Below are 23,765 nucleotides of genomic sequence, written 5' to 3'. Positions count from 1 at the left end.
TAGGCTGCACAGGAGCAAATTGTGTTTGTTTTTGTGCTTAGTTTAATGCAAAATGATTTGATGAAATTGACATTTCTTTTTACCGCCTGTTTCTGCATGTCCAGAATCCGAGATAATAGCATCCTCATGTCCTATACGTTCTCTGTTAATGTTTCTATTTTCTATGTGTTTTGTAATGTATGTTGACAAAATGCTCCAGCCTTATTGTGTTTGTGAAGTATTGGAAACTTTGTGTGACAGTGATCAATGATCACATCTGCAGGCCTGAGGTGTTGCTGCCTGGGCTTCCACGCTCTCATCACATAAACAAAATTTAAAAAAAAGCCTGTGAAACGTGCAGCTACGTCTGCGGTCGTAAATCGTTCATAAAAATGTTTGTTCCCGTTGTCAGGGGAGGACGTAGGCTATAAGATATATATTTTCCTCCTCGCAGCCTCCCCAAGGGAGCTCGCCATGATTCAGGGAGTGAACAGCGCTTCCTGGTGTTTCAGCACCATTAGACTGGACAGCGCTTCACTTTGTACCACAGTCATCACTGTGGTGTCCTGCATCCCCACCCACAGCACTGCATGGCTGTCAAATGAGCAAAGATCAACCAAAAGGCTGGGGAGACTACTACATACACACAATTAATCAAACATCATTACATCAGGAGATCAGAGCACTTTTTACAGTTTGTTAGTTTGTTTCTTTAAGACTAATATTTTATTATTAATAACAACATCATCAGCAACCAAGGCTGGATTAGAAACCAGGCAAAGCAGTCAACTGCACAGGGACCCCAGGTCCCTATATGGGCTGCAACAGCCCAATATTTACTCAATAACATTTATGTCTACATAATTCATTTAATTGCAAATTTGTTAGAAATTTGCATCACAAAAGTACAATATAAACTACAACAGGTCCTCCATCTCGTGGCCCTGGTTTTGTAGAGGGACTCTGTCAAAATCTTGTTTTATGGCCTAAGGTTTTTTTGTTTATATTTGTTGCTCATTTTTTGCAAAGTTGTTGTTTACCAAAAGCTTAAATCTCTCTGTGTCAAGTAATAACCAAGGTAAAATAGTATTATTCCATCCTGAGAGAACTGAGGCTGCACCCAAAGACTATTTTCATTATCAACAGGTCTTAATGAGTTTGTTGTTCAGTGTATAAAATGTCAGAAAATAGTGAAACATAGTCATCATTATTCCCTGAAGCCCAAGTTAACATATTCTTATTGCTTTTGTTGTCTGAGCAACAGTCAAAAACCCAAAAATGTTGAGTTTATGGTCATAGAAGACAACCAAATATTCACATTTAGGAAGCTTTTTCTAGTGAGTTTTTTTTTTTTTGGGGGGGGGGGGGGGGGGGGGGGCAAAAATCTATAGTATTAGTCACTGTTTCCAAATAGTTTTCTTGTTAACCCCATAAATAGAAACAGCCTATATGATTCTGATTCTGCAGCCCACTATCAGATGTGAGTCATCTCAAGAACCTCCATCTGAGAGGATGTTTATTGTTAGTTCGGCACATAATTAAAAAAGTTTCACTACCTTTCAGCCCTTTAAACCAGTTATTTTCAACTCTGGTCTTTAGGACCTGCAGTTTCAATCTGAATAGGTTTTAAAGTAGTTTTGGGAAAAGTCGTGGGAAATTATTTCTCTCAGTTCCTGATTCAGCTGAAGACCGAACAATATTAAGTCAGGCTTCCATTTTTTCCCCCTTGTTAATTCCTAACATGTGTGACTCATTTCAAGAGCCCCAGTCTGAATGTAGGTTTATTGTTGATTCAGAGAAGAATGAAACAACACAGGATAATACAATAAAAGATGTGATAACAGTAATAGTGTAATATCCTATAATAATAATAATGATAAAAATAATACAGTTTATCTGCCCTTTATTCATCTTCCATGGAACACTTTAAGCAATGATTAATTTCGGCAGTCCCTTGCTGGTTTTCAGTCTAAGGTTATAAAGCTTGGTGGGAAATTACATTCAGTTAGATATCTTTCTGTGGTTTGTTTTGCTGATGACAAAACAACATTACATCAATCCACTTTTTTCTCATTAACCCTTAATAGGTTAGAATCATCTGAAGAATCTCAAATTGAGGGTATGTTTATTGTTAATACAGGAGAGATTTTCAAAAAAGAATTCAAAATGACAGATGCTGCAATAACAGTAATTGATTTGAAATATCCTGTTCATAATATACTGTAAAGATCATTCCATCATTTTGCTACTATGGCGCCATTTAAACCATTGATTTTAAACTCTGGTCATCAAGATCCTGCACTTACTTGCTGGTCTTTAAATCTATCATCTAGTCAGGGAATGGCATTAGAAACAAGGTAGGACCAGGACTGGGAAATACCACTGGATATCAACCTTTTTGGCAAGTAGCAGTGAGTGTCCACACAACATTTTGGCTTCTTGGATTTGTTCATTTGGATTATTTTTAGAGGTTTTAAGAGGAAAGAAAAATCAAAATGTTTTTTTTTTTATATCATCTTGTGACTCATCAGATGTATCTTATGGCCCTTATGGGATCCTGACCCCCAGGTTGGGAACCCCTGCCATGGGGCCCAGGCCATGAGCTACAGTATTATCACCATATTAGTTCAGAATCTGATGATAGCTGTATGGACCCTGAGATTTTGGCCCATTCCTGGAAAACTAATTATATCGTGTTTTTTTGTTGTTGTTGTTTCTTTGATTCCTTTAGATACAGTAATGAAAGAAAACAGGACCAACTGTAGTCCATAGCCCTGGATGTTTGCCTGCTCCCACAACATAATTCATCATGGAGAAATCCTTGGCAGAGTTAAATAAAGCTGGCTCGCGCTCAACGTCATCACTGCCACCTGAACCAGTGGACATCATTCGCAGCAAGTCATGTTTCCGCAGAGTCAGGCTGAATGTTGGGGGTCTCCCACATGAAGTCTTGTGGCGAACGTTAGATAGGCTACCACGAACACGTTTGGGAAAGTTAAGAGACTGCAACACCCACGAAACTCTGATGGAAGTGTGCGATGACTACAACCTTGAGGAGAACGAGTACTTTTTTGACCGACATCCGGGGGCATTCACGTCAATTCTGAACTTCTACCGCACGGGCAAGCTGCACATGATGGAAGAAATGTGCGCCCTGTCGTTCAGTCAAGAACTCGACTATTGGGGCATTGACGAGATCTACCTAGAGTCGTGTTGCCAGGCGAGGTACCACCAGAAAAAGGAGCAAATGAATGAGGAGCTCAAAAGAGAGGCAGACAATTTAAAAGACAGAGAGGGAGAAGAATTTGACAACACTTGCTGTGCTGAAAAACGGAAGAAACTTTGGGACCTCTTGGAAAAGCCCAGCTCGTCTGTTGCAGCAAAGGTAATTGTCACTGGAGGTTAGGTATGATAGAGATGAGTGTGTGACTGGTTGGAGCAACTAGTGCCTGCACACAGTGGCACAAAGACGCACACACAGAAACATGTAAACACATAAGCAGCATGCTGCTATTAATGGCAATGTAGGTCTCTTGGTCTGTCATTCAGTTGGTCCAACATTTTGGCCAAGACATAAATAACTCAACAAATATTGGATGGATTGCCATGAAATTTTCATTGTGCCAAACCAAATGACATTGGTGATCCCCTGACGTTTCATTTAGCACCACCTTGATGCTGACATCTATGGTTTTGAGTGAAATATCTTGAAACCTATTAAATGGATTGGCATGAAAATTGGTATAAACCTTTATAGCCCTTTAGGACAAATTGTGATCACATTGATACCTTACCTTTTCCTCTAGCGCCACCCTCAGGTCAAAATCTAAATTTGTCCAATACACAAGTTTATGACCAAATACCTGCAAACCTTAATGACTTCCCATCAGCCTCAGCTGTACTTTGTATTTAGTGCTAAGTACCACACACGTTATGATGCTAATATGCTAAACTAAGATGGTGAGTATGGTAAACATTATACTTACTCACATCAGCATGTTAGCACTTTCATTGTGAGCATGTTAGCATGCTGATATTAGCATTTAGCTCAAAGATCTGTTGTAGTCTCTTGAAATAATATAATGTGAAGATGTCCCATGTAGTTATCAGACTATTATCTTACTATCTTTATTGATATGGCTAACATAAAGATGCCTGTCTAAAAGTGTTCTGTGTGAGTAACATAGGCTAATGAATATAATTACCATTTCTTTCACCAGAAAACAAAAGAGAAAAACAAGTTTTGCACCAGTGAAAACTAGTCAGACTTTTTAATGGACATTTACGTTTGCACAAAATGGGTAAATCAGGACACAGATGTGTGTTTTTCTTTTGCTGTGTACTTATGTTTTGAATGTTCCAGGGATGGAACACAAAGTAAAAGCTGGAAATGATTGAAAAATCCAGCGGATGTGATTTATCAGTCTGGGATGTGTGGGCTATTATCTGCTATTAATGTTACTCAAGAACCAGAGAAAAAGTCTTACCAGACAGCTCTGTGCATACGTCTCAATTAACCATAACATGAGTCGAGGTTTATAATCTGTATCCTCTGTTATGGTCTTATTATCAGACTTGTTGCAAAAGTTCAATGCTATATCATCAGCTTCCTTTTGAAAATATGTGTAGCTTCAAACATTTGGGTGTTCAAATGTACACGAACACGTGCATGCTTACACTTTGTCAGACTCCACATGCACCATTAAATCACTGCAATATCTCTTGCCTGCCCTCGCTTACAACATGAAATACATATTTGACTCTTGAAGTAATTTCTCTGAAATATTACTTGAATTCTGTCAGTTGTTTCTTTGTGTCAACCCCACCCTGCTTAAGCCTGAGCCAATTGAATTTGAGATATGCTGCGGAAGGCTGAGATATTGAATAACATTTTTGTGCAGATAGAGAAAAAGTCAGAAATGATTTAGGATTGTTTGAATCATTTGGATAAATCAGTGCTTGGGGGGGGGGGTTTGATCAATAGAAGCTGGCTGGGACATGTCATGACTGTACATATTTAAATGAACAAGTAGAATAGGAGATAAATATAGAAACACAGTTACATGTGGTGTCTAGCTAATGAGTAAGACAGTTATTAGTAAGAAAGCAGTCAGGCCATACTGCTCAAGCAAATTATTAGAGAAGAATTTAGTAAAAAAGAAAGATGAGAGCAGCTGCTAGGATTCAAAACCGATGCGGTTGTGTGCTAACATTTTGCACTATTTGGCTGAATGAGCGTTTTGTTTGTAACAGCCAAGCACAGAATGCCCCTGGTCATAATTAGATATTAAGGTCCTCACTCTGCTGCACATTATTTCCTTATCTGAAGGCCACATTTGCTGACTTCTATTAGCTGTGCTCACCTTTAGTCGGTGCACAAAGACAGCGTTGGCCCTCAGCAGGCCTTTCAGAGAGCCACACCTGCAACTGCAACCTGGGAGACCACAGTAGTGTTAAACATGAGCAGCCTTTGATCACACTAGTGTTGGTTGAATCAGAGGGATCAAAGGGGAAGCTGTCTTTTTCCAACGCTGTTTTAAAAGCAGCACCATGCCTCTTTTTTTCTTTTTGGCTTGCAGCAATCAGGAATGGGAAATGGAAATTAAACTATTAGCAGTTTGTACTGGCTGATGCTGTTACGATGAAGATTTGTGAGAACTGTCAGCGCAGCTCCACAAACAGACTGAGTGCTGTGAGTCTGTCAGGGAAATTTCTTCTTCATAGGAATCAAAGGGACATAGAATCAATGTTTATTGTGTTAGAGCTAAGAAAGTGCTGTAGCCTACAAAAAGGAGATGACCACTCTGAGTCGACCATACGTTGTTGTGTCCATTATCACACCCTGATATCTGCAATTTATCAAAATATCACTGGAGAACAGTTTTGAAGTGCTTAACCAAGATGGGTACTTCTCACTTTGAATAATGACACAGCAAAGTGCTTGTACATGTTGTTTCCTGCAAATCTATAGCTCTCAATAGCCACTCACTGATGAGTGTGCACAATGATTACCATCAAAAACAGCGTTCATCATATCGTCCTTTGGCATCAGTATAAGTCCATAGCAAAAGACAGCGTGCCGGAAGAAAAGAGCAACCTCGACACAGTAAGCAGCAAAGTTTATCAGTTCCTAATTAGCTTGAAAGGGCAATGTGAAACCACAGACCAAACTACTAAAAGCATTGATAGTGGGGGGCAGGGGGGTGGGGTATTGTCTTAGTCATTTTTTAATAGGCTGGAACAAACTGTGGTCTTGTGGAGTGGTCCACAGACCACAGACTGTCCTAGTGTTAGCTAATCACCTGTGCTGTCCTATCCTGGGTCAGAGATGGAAATGTATGTGTAACAGCCCATAAACAGATGGTGAAAGGTAGAGACAAGCGCTAAACAAATGGTTACCGAGCAACAACAGTACAATTTTATCATCATTGAAAAGGAGAGGGTACTGAACCTGAACATTAGTAGGTTTGTTTGTCTCTCTCTCTCTCTCTCTCTCTATGTGTGTGTGTGTGTGGGTGGGTGTGTGTCTGTGGGGGTGGGGGGGGGGGTGGGGGGTTGTGTGCATGCATTTCTGCTTAGCTCCTGTATTTTAATGGCTGTACAGAGTAACACAAGAAAGTGATTAATAGCTGCAATATTTGTCAAGATTTTCAGGGATTTTCATTCATTGTTGCTGCCTGTGTTCTTTCTGCCCTGTCGTCCTTCCTGTCTCTCTATCCCCTCACTGGCTCATATCTCTGCTTCCTTCCTCCCCTACTCCAGGCTCCTCCGCTATACCTCCGACTAAATGTCAGGGAAATGTCACATTAATTATTCTCCAGGAGACTTTGGGCCCAATTTGAAGCTTCCCTCTCTCTGTTTATGTTCTTTGTAAGCCATGGCATTGTCTGTCTTTCTCTGTCTCAAATCAGATTTGAGTCACCATAAAATAGGATTGTGTCTGACCGTTGGCAAAGCAGTGCCTAACCGTCAGATTACTGCCAATAAAAGGCTTTCCACCTGCAGGAGCATTTATGTAGCATCATATTAGATTTGGCTGGTTTCTGTCATTAATAATACCTACTATTAGAAGTAGAATTAAGAGGCTGAGAATTTAACCCAACAAGCAAATAATCATTTACACTCTTACATACAGACAAAGCATTAATTAAAAAAAAATAGTAACTTAACTCCAGAGTAATTATTAGGCTACAACATAAGATTTACAATTTTGATTACAATTTATTTGGAGATTTAAAAAAAAAAAAGTTTTACTCAATTTCAGGGGCATTGGTCAAAATATTTGCCGCTGCCCTGACATCCATCACTAAAGGACTCAAATACACCTAACATGACTGTAAATATTCACATTTGAGATAGTTTTTCATTAACATTTTTAAGATTGTGCTCGATGGTTAGTGGACAAATGGAATCGAGTATCAACATTGGTTTGGCTTGGAAACCAGAGCCAAACATGAATGTTGCTGTCATTCTTGTCCTCCATGCATCTGAAAGGGATTATGACCACTTCATTCTCTGTCATTGGGTATTGTGCTTCACATGGCAGGCAACAAATTCCAATTATGCTCCTCTCATGTCACACTTAACATGACATATAAACGTGGTTTGGCTATAGTCCTACTCATAAATCAGTCTGCAGCAGAATCCAACACGTGAAGCTACCAGACTAGAATCCATCACTATTTCTGACAGGTGGAGAGTCACAGCCAGTCAAATGGATGCTGATGTATAGGAAGTAATATGAGAACAAGACTAGAATGCTGTGTCTGAGTTGGGGCTCGATTATTCCGAGTCTGCTTTTCTAGACTGAATATCTCCTGACAGACTAGTGACGTGTCCCGTATTAAAGGGCACTAATGTCTGCAGCTTTCCAAAGCCATGGTGTTCCGTTGTTATGTGGCGACACACAGCTATGTACTATATTTTACACACTATACAACAGTCCTAGCAGTGTAACTAATTCTTCACACCATCCTTGTTGACACTGAATATTAGATGTCCCGAAACTTTTTAAAACTTAATGATGACGGATCATTTCAACAGCAAGCTTTGCCGCTTGTCAAAACAATACTGAGAAGACAATGAATTTTCAACAAGTCCTCAAGAACAATATCTGTTACAGAACGATATCAGTCAAAAACAAATCTTCCTTAAGTATTAAAATAATACAATACCCCTAAATAGCATACTGTATATAAAACATATGTGACAAATCATACACAATCTACCACACAAAGCATTATCTTGTATGAAATCTGTATGAACGTAGCCATGATCATGTAAGACAAAAAGACAAACACTGCACATTCATATACAGAGAATAAATTCTAATCGCTAAACAAAGTCCTCAGAACCGTTGCAGAGCACACTGATTAATAATTTAACACCTATGTCAAAGTTGTTGTTATCATCCAACATTTAAGTTGGTGGAGATGGTGCTTGGGTAACATTGCTGAGGTTGCTGCTACTTGGTCATATGTTGTATGAGCCTGTCTACATCTACAGGATTTACCTTTTTGTATACGTGTGTCAGTCTTTCAGACCTATGTGTTACAAAGAGCACAGAGAAAGAGAGCGGTAACACAGTGAGTATTAAGTATCACCTGTAACTCTCTTGCAGGAAGCTGCAGAGTGACCATGCGATACTGAAAGCTGAAATTTGTGCTAGAGGATTAAGGGGAAATAAAATATCAGGGCTTCTCAGGTTGTTTGTTCATGTTGTCTGCGTTTGTGTGGTGCAGAGATATGAGCTAGGATCACGTGCACTCACCGACTGAGTGCCTCTGCGATTGCTTTCATGCCGGTTGCTCTCGCTGCCTGTCACACTGTCTGCTCGTCAACAGCAGTGCCTCTGAGTGGTTGTGTCTCTTCTAACTTGCCCTGAAGTCAGATTCAAATGCAGCTATAAAAACTCGAGTGTAACCTCTGAAGGTTAAAGTTGAACTCAACATCTCAAACATTATTTAGTCCAAATTTTTGTTTTAGCCATAGTGTACTTAATGAATAGATTAATGGGCAAGGAACTGCTAAGAGAATTGACTAACAGCTCTAACCTATGACCATTTTTCACTGTCAAGTGATCATAAGCAAACACACGCACCCACACATACACACACCTATATTTGCATAGTATTCGGTTTCTAATCCTGTGAGTTTGCAATGGATTCTTATGACAAATTTAAATGTTTAAATATAGGTCACTGTCCCTACTTCCTCTTTTCATAACAACCCTCTTACACACACACACACACACACATACACACTCACACACAATCAGATGGCCTAATCAGACAGACTGAAAGCCTCAGGGGATTAAGGCTGACATTCAGAGTAAAATGTTCTTTAGATAAATGTAATTAAAGGTGTAACATACTGTACATTAGGCCTACTGCTATTTGTGTCAAAATGTATTAATGGAGAACAGTGACAGTAAATTAATTCAGAGAGCCTGAAAACCTGAAAAAAGGCTGGAGGGCAAACAGTTTTTGACAAAATTTACAAGACCACATTTTTGGACTTTGGACTTAACTATGTGTCCAATAAAGTTTTGAGCCAGAAGGGGAGCTAACTTTTGACCAGATGGATGGTGGCACACTGAGGATTTGTGTAACTGCTGAGCAATTATGATCATGATCTTATAATGCAGAGAGATGGCTCCCTTCCTTATCCTGTGTCCTCATTGCCAAATTCATTTGCATATCACAGCCAAACAGTTTGGAGTACCAAAAAAAAAAAAATCAGATTAGGCCTCCAGAGGATGTCTCCCCTCGCATATGGTGAAGACTGAATCGACTTTGTGGGAGAAGAAGTTAAAAATAATGACTCAGACCGGCAGCCAAGTTACTTTGGTTAAACTGACACAAACATATTTGTTAGATTCTGTTAGATCTTCATCCAACACTTAAACCTGCATTAATTAATTTTTATCAGCCACTTGGGAACAATGAAACAGTAATGTAAACATAAGATCAAACATGTTATCACCTTATAAAGCTAATATGGTGAACATGTTAGCTAACAGTTGCAGTGTTTATTCTTTCAGCAGAGCAATATTAGCATTCAGTTGGAGTCATACCTCAGGCGATCTAACAAATTGAAGTCCAATAGTCACTCCCCCTTTAGCTCTATTTTGGTCTCCACCAACCCCTGAAGAGAATAGCTGGATCTTAAGCTGCTGAATACTCCACTGTTATTCCCAGCTAGCCCTTAACTTTGTCTGTCCATTGTCTGCTGCAGGAAAGGTCATCTACAGAACATTTCCACATAAACAGCTGATGAGAGTGGTGGGAGTAAACCAAATAAACTAAGTTGTGGGACATAAAACCAAAATAATGAGTTTGTTTAAATGTTAAAGTGCTCCTTAGAGTCGAGGGGAACTACATTGTTGAGCATTAATTCATTCTGCAAGTGATCCCTTTTGCATTGCATATAACCATGTGATACATGTGTTGATTATTGCAGCTTTAAAGCTGTCTGTACTGTATAGTTTTATGGTGATACACTTGCATTAACCCAGACCTTGTTGAAAGTGCCAGTGGTGCTCACTGGTTAATTGTTTTGTCCTCAGAGCCTGGTTTTGGTATGATAGAAAGAATCACAGATGAAATGGTGACTTCACATTTTTTATCTTCTTTGTAGCTCTAAGGACAAATGCAGTCTTATTAAACAAGAAACACTCGGAAGCATGCAGATGTCCACTAAGGCCTGATAATCCTCGATTTAGCTGTTACTGTCACAGTCAACAGTCTGATGGGTAGATTATACAATATTAGCAGAAATTTGGCCTGATGGAAACACTGTGGGAAAGGTGAGGGGTTTCTCAATATTATTGGATTTTTTTTTCTGTTGGGTGCATGAATGTTTATCACAAACATTTAGCTTTGGTCAGGAGGCACACACATTGCAATAGTTGAATATTTGGGCTGATCGTGGCAATAGAGGAAAGGTCATGGGGATCTCCAAAATCCCTGCTTCTTCTTCTGGGGATAATAAATGTTCACAGCAAATGAATTGCTGATTCAGTCACACATAAACAAAGAAACAAAATCGGGAACAGATGACCAAGAAAGACCAAGCCACAGTGAAAATGATCAAGATTATGATAATTAGTCACTATGTTTTCACTTTTTGCTTTTATTGATATTTATTTATATAATCGGTTGGACAGAGGTTTTTGAAAAGAGTTCAGGACTATTCAGCAGCTGTTTTAACATTGTGCTAGGGCCCGTTCATCATTAATGTGGAGAAGTCTGATTCTCTAGTGGCTGGGTTGTGTTTCTGAGCATTTTACAAGTCATATCATGCATTTTGTAGTGGATAGTTCAGGATTTGCAGTGACGTCTCAGCTTTTCAGGCTTGCAGTGGTGCACATACAGTACATGGCGTGCTTCACTGCAGCAGAACAGGTTTGGTAAGTTTCGTTCTATTTACTATTGAATTTATTTCAGTGGACATGTTCCCACTGTGTGGTGACTAAAATTCTTAAGTGTGCTACAAATTACCTAACTGTGGTCACCGGAGCAACCGTCCTGAAATTCATGCAGTGAAGTGATCGCACAGATCTGCTGAAAACTAAATCTCAAATCTTCAAACTGATTTTGTCACTGATGAACAGAACACACATTGTCATTCCATAGAAAACAGCTTGTGAAGTGGATGCTGGGACACAGGAGGTGGTCAAGAATCGTGCATTGCCTCTGCAAAGCTAGACAGCTCCTTTGTTCATTCAATTTAGAGTTGAGCTGTTATGTGAGCACTGAGTGAAAGACATCACTGTCCCCAAGAGGAGGGAAGCCTGACGAGCAAAGACTGTAAGGAGGATAAAAAGAAAAAAACACAGAGATAGATCAAGAGATCTGGAGAGTTGGAGAATGTAAACATGAAAGAGAAAATTACTGTGAGACATGGAGGCTGAGCCAGAGAAACAGAAAATAAAGAAGCAGGTTTATGACAAAGGGAAAAATAGAAACTAGCAGATGATGATAGTTGAATATTCGCTCTTATTATAGCCTTTGGGAGGAACTTCAAATTCTAGGTTGTTAGTGCATGATATTGTAGTCTTGCTGAAAATTTCCATTTCTAATAGGTGTGGGAATCAATATGTGTCATTGCATTGCGTCTATAAAGCCTGTAACAATGGTTTAAAATAATATTTTCACTATTTCCAAATTTCATACATGAGATTTTTTTATTAATACTAATGAAACACTCAACTGTCCAGAATACTAATGTGATATTACTTTGGTTGTAAGCACATTCAAGGTACTAAAATGTCCTAAAGTACCAGAATGATGAAATGTAAGTTTATTACAGTTTGAGAAACTGGAAAATGCACTAAATTGAACAATGTTTACAGAGATATACAGGGTTTAAATGTTGATAGGCATGACTGCTATGATCACTTGACTAACTTGTACAACTCCTAACAAGTTAGAAACAGTTGAACCTGAATAACCTGAAAACTTTGGGGAAAAACCCATGGCGGAGTACTAGTCATTAGATTTTTTGTGGTTGCCTTCAGACCAGATTAAATTCTAAAGAACGAGGCTCATATGTGGGACAATCATCCACATTCCCAGAAGCTAAAAGAACAAAAGCATCTGGTTAGTATTTTGTTTATGCTTTTTGAGAGTCAAAAAACAAAAGTGCAGCATTGAAAACACAAAAATTAATTTTCATTATGAGGTATCGCTAAAGACACATGTTTTGTAGCAAAGCCATTCTGGGACACAGATGCCCTGTAGAGAAAACACATGTATAGTTAAAATAATTGTAAAATATTCAGCATTTTGAAAAAGAAAGGACTACTAACGCAATCTGAACATGGACAAGCAGGTTTATATAATACCTCTTAATGTCTTAGCTCAATTTACTGCACTGCAAAATGCATCATAAGAAAAAACAACAGTGACCAACCTGTGTTCTTTCCTCTATGTAAAAAAAGAGCACCATGGAAGTGTAGTGGTTAGTTTATATTTTATTGAAGACATGGTAGTCTTAGTCTTACAGTTGGAGTGACACAGAGGTCATACCTTCCAGTAAAATACAGTCTCACTCATAGACTCACAACTCTGTTGTCTAAGTCTGTGAGTGAGTGATTAATATTGAAACTCCGTGTCAGTTTTCCCAAGCCTCGAGGAGAGTGCTCATCAGCGACTGTCACAACTGCTGTAGCACATGCGAACACATGACGCGGTATGCCGTAAAACAATGACGCCGTTTTAGCAACACCGAAGGTTCTGACGGCTGAGCAACAGCCTTCCCCTCTCTGATAGTCAGCAGGGAACCCGAGAAAAACATCCCAACTGAAACACTGAGTTACGTTCATTGCACAACTCTGGAAAGTTTCCTCCTTCTCAATGATTGATGATCGTGATCTAAATAGTAAGTTGGCGCAATGCTACAAGCTACAAGATATTCCATGTAGAATATGACCTTTTTAGGTCAGAACCCACTGCCAAAAGAATGTTTTAATGTCATTTTAATGAATGACAGACTGCTTTTATTTACATAGTGTTATCATGGGTGAAAACAATTAGGGTTCAGGTGTGAGGATTTGATCCAAAACAGCAGGAGAACAGACAGAAATGTAAAGCCAAAGTCTTATGGAATTTTCTTTTAAAAGTATAAACTAAAATCTTAGATCACATTTCACCTTGATTTTGTTTTAATTAACACTCATTGCCACCACAGTCTATAAAAAATATATGCAATGTGTAAGTATGAGTCATTGATCGTTAAGTTGGTGAAGATTCTTGCCATGAAGGATCAATATAAATCAGACCCCCAAATTCCTTACATTTCCCACTGCACACTGTTAAATGGATTAGAAGATAACCATTTCATCTCACTGTATGTGGAATGGATTTGGATATGAATACATAGCATGTTCTCTTACCTCCATTTGCCCTAAGCTTACACCAAGCTGAGCGCAACAGGTGCTGGGGGGTGTCAATGATAAGCCTACAAATGATTTAACTCTACAGGTGTTTTCATCACTGTTACAGCAGAGCAAAACAGTGGATAGGGCATTGTTAGCTAAGATACACAGAGGGTGCATTGGATACACTGTATGATGCATCAAGACTTTGCCATGTACCTAAGAGTAAGAGCACAACTCGAATTGTCTGCATGAATGTTAATGCTGCCAATCAGTATGAGCATAAAAGCTGAAGCCTAATGTATATTGTGACATTTGGTGTGTGCTAAGCAGTAAGTCATGGGCTAGAACAGGTATATGTGATATATATTTTTAATATTTATTTATTACCTTTCTTTATCATCTCTTACAAACACAATGCAGAAGAGTGGCCCAAAGGCATCATCTGGCCATGGCCCTGCAGAGAGGCCATGTCACCATTACTTTGATTTGCAACCCCCTGTACACGACAACTAATACTCAACCTATATATGTGTGTGCACAGAACAACACAGTCCATAAATCAGAACTCACGGGTCTGGAAGCTGCTCCAGTTGTTGTAGCTATTGCAGCTTTCCTCATTGGTGGATTTCAATCCACTGGGCAGGTTTTGTGGAAAGGTGAATGAGTGATATTGTGGAAAGTGTGAAGGCCAGAGGCAGAAATAGAATCCACTAAGGTGAAGGAGAAGCATCCATCAAGCCAACGGTTGATTGTGAGAGTAGGTAGACAGCACTTGACTGCTGGAGCAAGAAGCCTTTCACCTTGATGAGCACTTTCGGGGACAACTTTCAAGTTTCAGCACACCCAAATGCAGACAAACACACATACTCTCTCTCTCTCTTACACACACACACACACACACACACACACACACACACACACACACATACACACATTTTTTCATATTACCTTAACTGTGTCCCAATTCAGGGGGCACCTCTTTCAGAGGCTGCATTTGGAGACTGATTGTGTCACAGCAGCAGCTGTCCCATTTCGAAGGCCCCTTCAAATGCGCCCGAGAAATGCAGCCCTTTTTTCCAACTTATCCCAAGTTCCTTTGTCTACCAGTAATGATGATAATATGGCAGCAAACAAGAGACTGAGAACCAGAGGATTACACTTTTACAACTAAGTATCGTGTTTCAGGTCAGTTGAACAGCTAACAGTACAACTGTTAAAAAACCAAAGGCTAAGTTTTTGTGAAAAAAAAGGTACGTGTGGTCAAGGTTGCTAGACGACAGGACGATTTGATTTCAGTTGGGCCTTCAGTCTATTACAACTCTCTGAAGGATGCAGCCCCTGAATTGGCACACAAGTCATTTTTTTTTCTTCTTTAGATGTGGTGTGAAAATATGAACAATTATCTCTCTTGCTTATCATAGAATGTGAGCTAAGCAGCCAAATAGAGATAAAATAAGTCTGGTGTTAAATTTTTCCTTATCCTCCCTTTTATATTAGGACTAACTAGCTCCACAGTATCTTTCCTTTTTTCTTTTTTTTTTCTATAACAATCATAAACTGGTGATGAGTGATGTGAGGGTGGGACATGCAGCTTTAGCCACAGTCTTTTAGGACAATATCATGTATGTAGCCATCAAGTGGAACACATGAAGCAAGTGTTAGCGTGAGTAACTAGCTAGCTACACCTATACTTTTCTGTATAAAAACAAACAAACAAAAAAAAGCAGCCAAATCTATGGTTATGAGCTAGAAATGAGCAGCATCCTTCAGTCTGCCACTGAATTACGTTGTGTATATTGTGGTTATCATTATGGTATGTTTTCACATATTCTCTTTGCCATGGTGATTACATCACAGTCAGGATGGTTATTAAACTGTTTAGGACCTAAACAACAGAGGCTGTTTCAAGTACAAAACTTCTGTTTATAGCTGCCCAGTTATCGAATTTAAAGGATTTGCATGTTAATCTGAATGTAACTCTCAGAGGGATTAACAGCATTGACACTGAATGGCCACTGATCTGAGCTCTCACAAACTGTGAAAATATGAACTGGTGTAGTGTTTCGCTGTCAGTAAGTAGAATATCTGCTGTAAGCATGTGTTTGAGTTCAGGATTACGACTAACCTTGCTTTGTCTTGCTCTTGCTCTGTGAATAGAATATGCGACATTCACATCTTTCAGTATAGGTCGTCCAAGTCTTTGTTTTTCTGTTTGTGAATGTTTTTGTGCTCTCGCCATTTCTCTCTTTATTTCCCTGTCACTGCTATCACTAAAATGGTTAAAAGTTCACTGTCACTATCGCCATGGCAACTGTCATTTCTGTGATGCAGGGACTTGCAGCTGCCTTCTATTCCTGCATCATTGTTGACTGACTGTACATATGTGCGTGTGTGTGCATGTGTGTGTACCAAATTACTTCTTCGTTATTTAAAAAAAAAAAAAAAGGAATTTTTTCCTTTTTTCATTATGTTAGTGCAAAACTGCTGGATTCGAACCAGATACTGCACCACTGGCGCTTTACGGTCGCAAATGAACCCATCACTGAGCACTTCAGTTTTAAGTGGGTCAGTACTGTATCCCATGAACTAGTTTTAGTACTGACAATAGTCAAAAGTTTATTACTTGTTGGATTAGGTGTGATTATTATTTATTCATGTTCAAACACTAAGTTATGGCAGAACCTACACATGTACAGTAAGTTTGTAAGTTTTGTAAATTGAAAAGTGCTTTGAAATAACTTTGTTTGTGGTTTAGTGCTATATATTTAAAAGTTGACTTGACTCGACTTGACGTACCAAACTGTTCTTCTTACTGACACAGATAAGATAATTGCTATCTTACACTGTCACAATAAAGATTAGATTTATCATTTGAAGTACTTAAAATGTTTTTATCAGACAGAATAGAAACCATTCCAAATAATATGCTATATCTCTTTTATGTAGACAGTAGACTTACAGTACATACTTTTTGATAACTTAATTTAATTTCCTTATTAATTGTATTCCTCCTCTCAGCTTGTGAATGCTGAACGCTTGATCCGACCTATTTGTTCATCTGAACTCGACTGTACCCTGAACTACAATATTTGTATTTGTGGGAGTGGCAGGATATCCTAGCAGAGACTTAAACTCTGGAGCAATCACTGGAAAAACTTATATAGGTTAGGGCCTCCCTTTGCTCTAAAAGAAAAAGCTTAAATTATTCGTGGCATTGATTCCATGAGATGTTGGAAACATTCCTTTGAGATCCTCTGGTCCATGATGACATGATTGCATCACATCATGTCTACAGATTTGTCAGCTGGACATTCATGCTGCCAATCTCCCGTTCTACCACATTCCTACGACACAGCAATATGGACGGGGCTTATGCATTTAATCATCTACTCTACTACATCCTTATAATGATGACATAATGATATAATTGAGTTTGTGTATTCGATCTTGGCTCAGAATATCTTTTGGGATATTTATCACATTTTTGTAGAGCAAGTGGAAAGGGGTGTAATACATTTGAAAAAATGGTTTTGGGAGAATTGTGTAATACACAAAAAACTTTGTGTCTGTTTATATTTATTCCAACATGTGACTGCTCACCATTGCTATAGGAGTTATTTTGTGCAGTGGGGGGAATACCATGGGAATAAGATGAGATTTTTCAGGCATTTAATGACCAGTAGAAGCTATGCTATTTCTTCAATCCAGAAACACTGACTAAGGTGTCTTTTATCTCTCTCCAATTCTTATAAATGTACTCTATGCACTCCAAGTTAAAATTCCTGATGAAAACAGCCTCCTTTGGTGTGCCAGACCAGACCCTATACTGTTTCTATTTATATAGCCACCATAGACCAGCCAGAGTTTAAATATAGATGCTGAGTCTGGATTCTCTGAAATGCATGAATAATTGAGAGGGAGAGGAGATGAGGTGGGATTCATTCAAGAGATGGATGGTCCAGCATAGATTTCCTACCTACATTAGTGGTTTGCTGAATGGGGTTGTGGTGCACTTTGTGCATGCAAGCACTACATGAGTTAAGGAAAAGTTTGATGAAGGCTCCCAAAAATGGCTTGTTTCTGAATTTTCTTTGACCTGAAATTATATTGTGTTTTAAGGTAGTTAAAGTAGGGAATAAATAAAATAAAGTTGCTAACATATAGATGGGATGTACATAATAAATGTTGGTGATCATTTGAAAACTACTCCTACCTATACCCAATCTTGAAAATCGGGTTCACAACAGAATATTGCAAATGTGTGTAATCTACTCAGAGCTGAAGCAAAGTCAAAGGGCCTGTAATGTAACTTAATTAAATTTAATATAATTTAGTGGTCCCAAAGACATAAATCTATCACACTAGTGTGATTTTCAGATTTTCTTTTGCGGTTCATGTGCAGATTATTTAAGAAAATGACTCTTAACCATCATATAATATTTATAGAGACTGAGCCTCTCTCAGAGGGAGCCTGAAAAAGATCTACAAGGTTTGAAGTACGGTCGCCTTAATGTTAGAGAAGCAAGGTCATGATCATAGGTCACTAGTTTGAAGCTACATGCCAAAACTGGCTGTAGTGCCCCTGAAGAGTCACAAGGTACAACTTGTTCATTTTGGCAAGATGTGGGAGGTTAATATAAACGGGGATCTGCTGTTCAAAGTTAGAGGCAGAAGTGGTGTAGGGTGGGGAGACTACAGCTGAGCCACTGCAAATGTGCGTGTGTGTTTCAAGCTCTCATGCTGGGGGAAATGTGGAAGACACAGTCTCCTCCCGTCTCCATGGAAACCCCATCTCTTTCACAGGCAGAGAGGCAGAGCCCTTCCACATTCAGAATCAGGGGTGTGAATTATTCCACATTATTTGACGCTCACAATATTACTTGCATACAGTCAACCACTGACTTAACATCTTGATGAAGACGAAGACCAATAGTGTGGTTGTGTGATGCCTATTTATCCTTATGCCTATTAAGTGGTATGACAAACATCTGCATGGTGTCTGGCAGTTTTAAAGACGTATTTATGAAGTGTTCTTTACCTTTTCAAATAGTAATGTTGGATATTGCTTTAATTCCAGAAACTGAGCCAATGTGCCACAGACCAATATTAATCAACTGAACTGATAACCCATAAAGCACTTAAAGAAGGTATCACAGCAACTGAAATACAAACAGTATGACACAAATAAGAGAAAAACCTAGAGACATAACAGAGACTAGAACAGTGCAGATGGTTAAAAGCTGGGTGAGCTTCGAATAAGGTACAAATGAGGGATAGAAGAAAGGAGAGAGGAGGGGGAGGGAGAGAGAGAGAGAGAAGGAGACTGTCAGACTTGCTTTTCACAAGCAGGTCCACGTAGCCACCTCCTGTCGAGCTTCAAGGGGGTTGTCATGGTGACAGTGGCTGGCAGTCAAGGCTGGGAGAGTGTTGCATGGTATCCCTGTGGTCTCCGATGTGGCTCAGGGGATGATGGGAAAGCAAGTCAACTAGTCAGGGGTCTTAGTGTTAGTGATCAAGCCAGACCTGGATTTACTGACCTGAAAGTGGACATATCTCTGCCAAAACCTTGTCAGCCCATGTCTGTTTGAGTGTTAATTAGAAGTTTTGGTGTATTACCTATCATTATTAGGTAGGTCTAATGGGTGAGAGCTGGGAGAGTTAACAATGGTGTTAGGACTCACAGGAACAGGAGTTTCCACTTCACAGCAGTATGTCTGTTGCTCCTGTTGCAGCTAATGATGCAGGGCTGTTCATTGGGAGACTGGGAGTTCCTGTAGTGTCACTTGGGATGCTACTAGACTTAATGCAGTGTGAGAACACTAACTTTAACTGCACCTTACCAAGGGAGGTACCAAATAAACAACTAAATCAAGTGCAACCTCAGTCCAAGCTGACTAACCCATCATCAAGAGAGTAGAACCCTTTAAAGTGAAAACAGACACTTTTCAAAGGAGAAAAAGCACAGTTTTCCTCTAACAAATGAAAAGTTGAACTACAGCATTACTTGGTCTGACATGGCCATTGGCTTGTAGTAGCTAACACTAGCTAATGCAAACTTTAGATAGATATTGCAGTATAAATGAAAACACTGAGTCAGTCCACTTAATTTATGACTTTGTCTACTTATACTACTATTAGATTATGTTTTAGAATTTGCCAGTATCCTATAATCATTACCTGTTGCTATAGTGCAGGGGTTTACATTTAAAATTCAAAGAGGTCCACAAAATTTCCTGAAGCAAAGGTTGTTGGCCAGGGGGAGGATGCACAGGATAATAATAATACATTGTAAAATATGTATTTAATGGGAAGAACCCATTCAATTTAGGTGCAGATCTGTTTAAAGGAGAGGTTCCAGGATTTTTAAAATCATTTCCGTTTAGTTGTAGGGTTGTTCGGCCCTGGCAAAGGTATGCACTCTACTGAGAGCCGTTACCACTATACATCTGTATTTGGAACCTGCATCGTGTTGTGTTCTCTTTCCTCCTGCAATCCAAATTTTAGTTTTAGGCGTGTTAGCACCAGCAGCCTTCTTAGCTTGTTGGTGGTTACGCATTGCTCTGGTTGTGTGGTTATATGCCGGTTTCTTTTTGACACAGCCTACATACAACCTTATTTTCATTTAAAAACTGCCAAACCGCACAGGTTTTACAAGATGTTATCCATCCCACTTTCCACCTTTTTTTTTAATAACATTCAGGCATTAGCACGGGGAGAGGGCGGCTGCCTAACATCTTAGGCCAAACAGTTAACAACAGGCATCGTGCTTCAATAAAATATTAATAATAAGTTTAACCAATTAGTCTGTCTGGTGCTGCTTAGGAAGGTGGTTAGCAATGTTTAACCGTTTGGTTGACTAATCTCACGCCCTACTGCTCAGCACCACTAGCTGGTGAACATCATCATGTTTTTACCAGCTGAAAAGCTGAATATTTCCCCAAATGAGTTGATGAAGCTAAAAGCCAAAAAATCCATTAATGCTTCTTCAAAACGGGATTCAGAGATTTTAGAAATTCTACTTTATATTCTTCATTAGCTGATGCTTCAGTGACCACTAATTTCCTTTGGAGCCAAGTTCACGTTCACACCAGCGATTTAATGGTCAATGTGCGATTTATAAATATTGCCCATTTTTCAAAGTCTATAAGAAAAGAGCAAAGTTCAGGGTTCCATCCTCATTGGATAAGCGCTGAGGAGACAGATGAATGGACCTGACCCTGACAAAACCAATGTAGCACAAAGAAAATTAATCACAGCTGCTGGGATGCGGCCAACATAAAACCAGGGCATCATAACTGAACAAGAGCTGGTGACAGAGCGAACAGCAAGTACAACCACAGTCAGATACCCAGCAATAATTATAAATCAGTTTTTCCCTCTCTAAGTCTCAAGTGTGGGCGCCTCTGGAGAGCAGAATTTGTTTTGGCGTATGTATAGTGTGCCAGCCAACAGTCTCTGTGTAATGACCACCATATCTGAGGGCTTACTCCCTCTTCCATTTGTGAAAAGAATTCTCTTCCATATGTAACTCAGAAGACAATGTCACAGTCCATGACACAGGGCTGTGCATGTCATTGTGTTTTTTTTTTGTTTTTTTTTTGAGGGCATTCTTCAAACCAAATCTTGTCCTAGATATCTTTTCAAACAGCCTAATGAGGGCTGGTGTCACCTTGTCCTGCATAAGATGGGGGTGTGGACTATTGTGTCTGCTGAGCCACACAGCGATGTGCCATGAGACACACAATCCAGTGTGATCTGGCTTTGTTTTTAGAGTGCAAGTGTGATCTCTTGTCAGTCTCTGCTCTCTCTCTGTCTCTCTCTCTCTCTCTCTTTCTCTCTCGCTTTCTCTCTCTTTCTCACTTTCCATTTCTTGCACATATATTGTCTTTTCCTTTCCTCCAGATATAAATATCTCACTCCCTTCATCTTTTCTTCCCTTCAGTAGGCCACCAAGGAGCATTCGCCGGGAGTCACTCTCACATTTGTCGTCCATATATTCTACTTACAATAATAGAGTATTCATCATGTGGAACAGACAAGGACATAATCTTGTGTGTGGCCACTATTAACATCTGTTTTGTTATGTGTGCTCCTGGTTCTGGTGTGAGTCTATAAATAGTCTGTAATTCTGTTGATGCCATTACAGTCATGTGTGGCGCTCCATTCAACCTTTTCCGAGACATGTTTTTGTTTGTGGCCTCATTTATGTGCACTGAAAGGTTTATCTCAGATTTACAGTGCAATGGTTAGATGAAATTAGCGCCCCATGACATTAAACAATGCGGAAAAAAAAACGAGGTAAAGACAAGCGAGGCAATGTGAGAGAGTGCGTGTGTGTAGAGGCAGGGGCAACAGGGACATAGGCCGGTGGGAAATGTGCAGGGATTCCTAGTGGAACTTGACCTCATAACCATGATGTTACACAGCAGCACCAGTGTGCCTTCATTAGCGACCTTTTTATAGCATCTCAATCCTATTACCTCTACCCTTTTTTTGTCCTGCTCTTCCATAGATACGAGCTCCCCTGGCTTTAAGTTTGGGATTTGTTAGCAGCATGTCTTTCTCTTTTTCTGACTCATTACAATTCTGCAGTGTCTGGTACACAATCAGTGAACTTTAATAGGTTGTTTTTACAAATACAATGTGTTGTTTACTTCGTTCAATTTTTTTTTTTCTTTTACCGTCATCATTTTCCATTCTTGACAGCGCTGCACCGTCTTTCCTTCTGCAGCTTTTGTGCTGCCCTCGACATCTCCACCTTCACTCTCCGGTCCGAGCACCTCTCTGCTCCTGAAGTGTTTGATTCAAATAGATTTCCTCCAGGGCAGGAGGAGAGGAGCACAGGGGGAAGAAAATAAACAGATAGGGTCATTATTCATGTCTGCCGTGACGCTATGGCAACAGTGTCCTCCTGCTCTGATTGGCCGTAGATAAGGTCGCCTCTTTAGCCATCACTTTTACTCCTAGGAGTAGACTCCAAACATATTAGGCCATTGTCAAGGCCCACGCTGTCAATCACCTCCTAACAACTGTTGCTATTGCCTTATTTCTGCCTGTGTGCCTTCATTTCCTCTGGACAATTTATAAGGAAACCCTGCATCATGTGCTGTGCTCTGTTTATTTACACAAATGACTGTGTGTTTAACCAGCAGATCCAGTTCACGGATGAGGTTTTGGCCAAGCTTACCAGTTAAATTATTAAACTGAAATAATTAATTCTCAATGTCACAGGTGTTTTATAAATGCCTCACAGTATTGTGGTCTAAGGCTTAGCTGCTTTCACTTTCAGAGGAAAGTATCTTAACTATTCTGTGACTTATTTCATCATATAACATCCTAACCTCATTTGTGTGGGCTATTGCCGAAACAGGCTCTGTGTTCCAGCTACAGCCTCCTACTCATCCTCTAAGTTGTGCTGTTTGGTCCTGTATCAGGAATGTTTGGTGTCATTTAGGGTGAATATAACAAGTGCACACTAATAGTTTATGAGGTACTTCTGTCCTTTGTCCACTGAAGGAGCAGATGCTCCCGTGTTTCATTACCTTAGCTGAGTTGACCAAGATACATTCATCCAGTTGTCAGTAATCAGAATAATATGTAATATTCTATTGTGTAATACCTGTGTAGAAGCATCAAAATGATTGTAAGACAGAATATCAGAGTATATTTATGTTTGTGCTAAATATACACAATACACACAACTGGACCACGCGGCTTCTATGACTCACCATCACTCAGGTCAGGCAGCAGTCGTTCTATTGTACCACAGCATTAAGATCAGCACAGAGCTGCTGGATTTGAACCCTTCATCCCCATGTTTGAGGAAAGTTGATTTTACAACCTTCCTATAAAATTGTTATGTCTCTTGGATATTTTCATGAGTACAGAAGTAAACCTGTGAAAA

At 39.5% G+C, this 23,765-nt stretch overlaps 1 protein-coding gene across 4 annotated transcripts in view; it reads left to right on the top strand.

Annotated features, from left to right (window-relative positions):
• kcnb1 (potassium voltage-gated channel, Shab-related subfamily, member 1) overlaps positions 1-23,765 on the top strand; it is a 34,487-nt gene that overhangs the window by 1,055 nt on the left and 9,667 nt on the right. For all 4 annotated transcript variants that reach the window (XM_056396631.1, XM_056396615.1, XM_056396624.1 and 1 more), the window contains exon 2: positions 2,711-3,364. In XM_056396631.1, coding sequence (XP_056252606.1) covers positions 2,789-3,364 — 576 coding nt within the window. In that variant the 5' untranslated portion in view covers positions 2,711-2,788. The remainder of the gene's footprint in view (positions 1-2,710; positions 3,365-23,765) is intronic.

Source organism: Seriola aureovittata, chromosome 2 (genome assembly GCF_021018895.1).
Source record: "Seriola aureovittata isolate HTS-2021-v1 ecotype China chromosome 2, ASM2101889v1, whole genome shotgun sequence".
Classification (NCBI taxonomy): domain Eukaryota; kingdom Metazoa; phylum Chordata; class Actinopteri; order Carangiformes; family Carangidae; genus Seriola; species Seriola aureovittata.
Note: the sequence above shows the minus strand (reverse complement) of the source record. Positions and strands in the feature narration are given on the sequence as shown.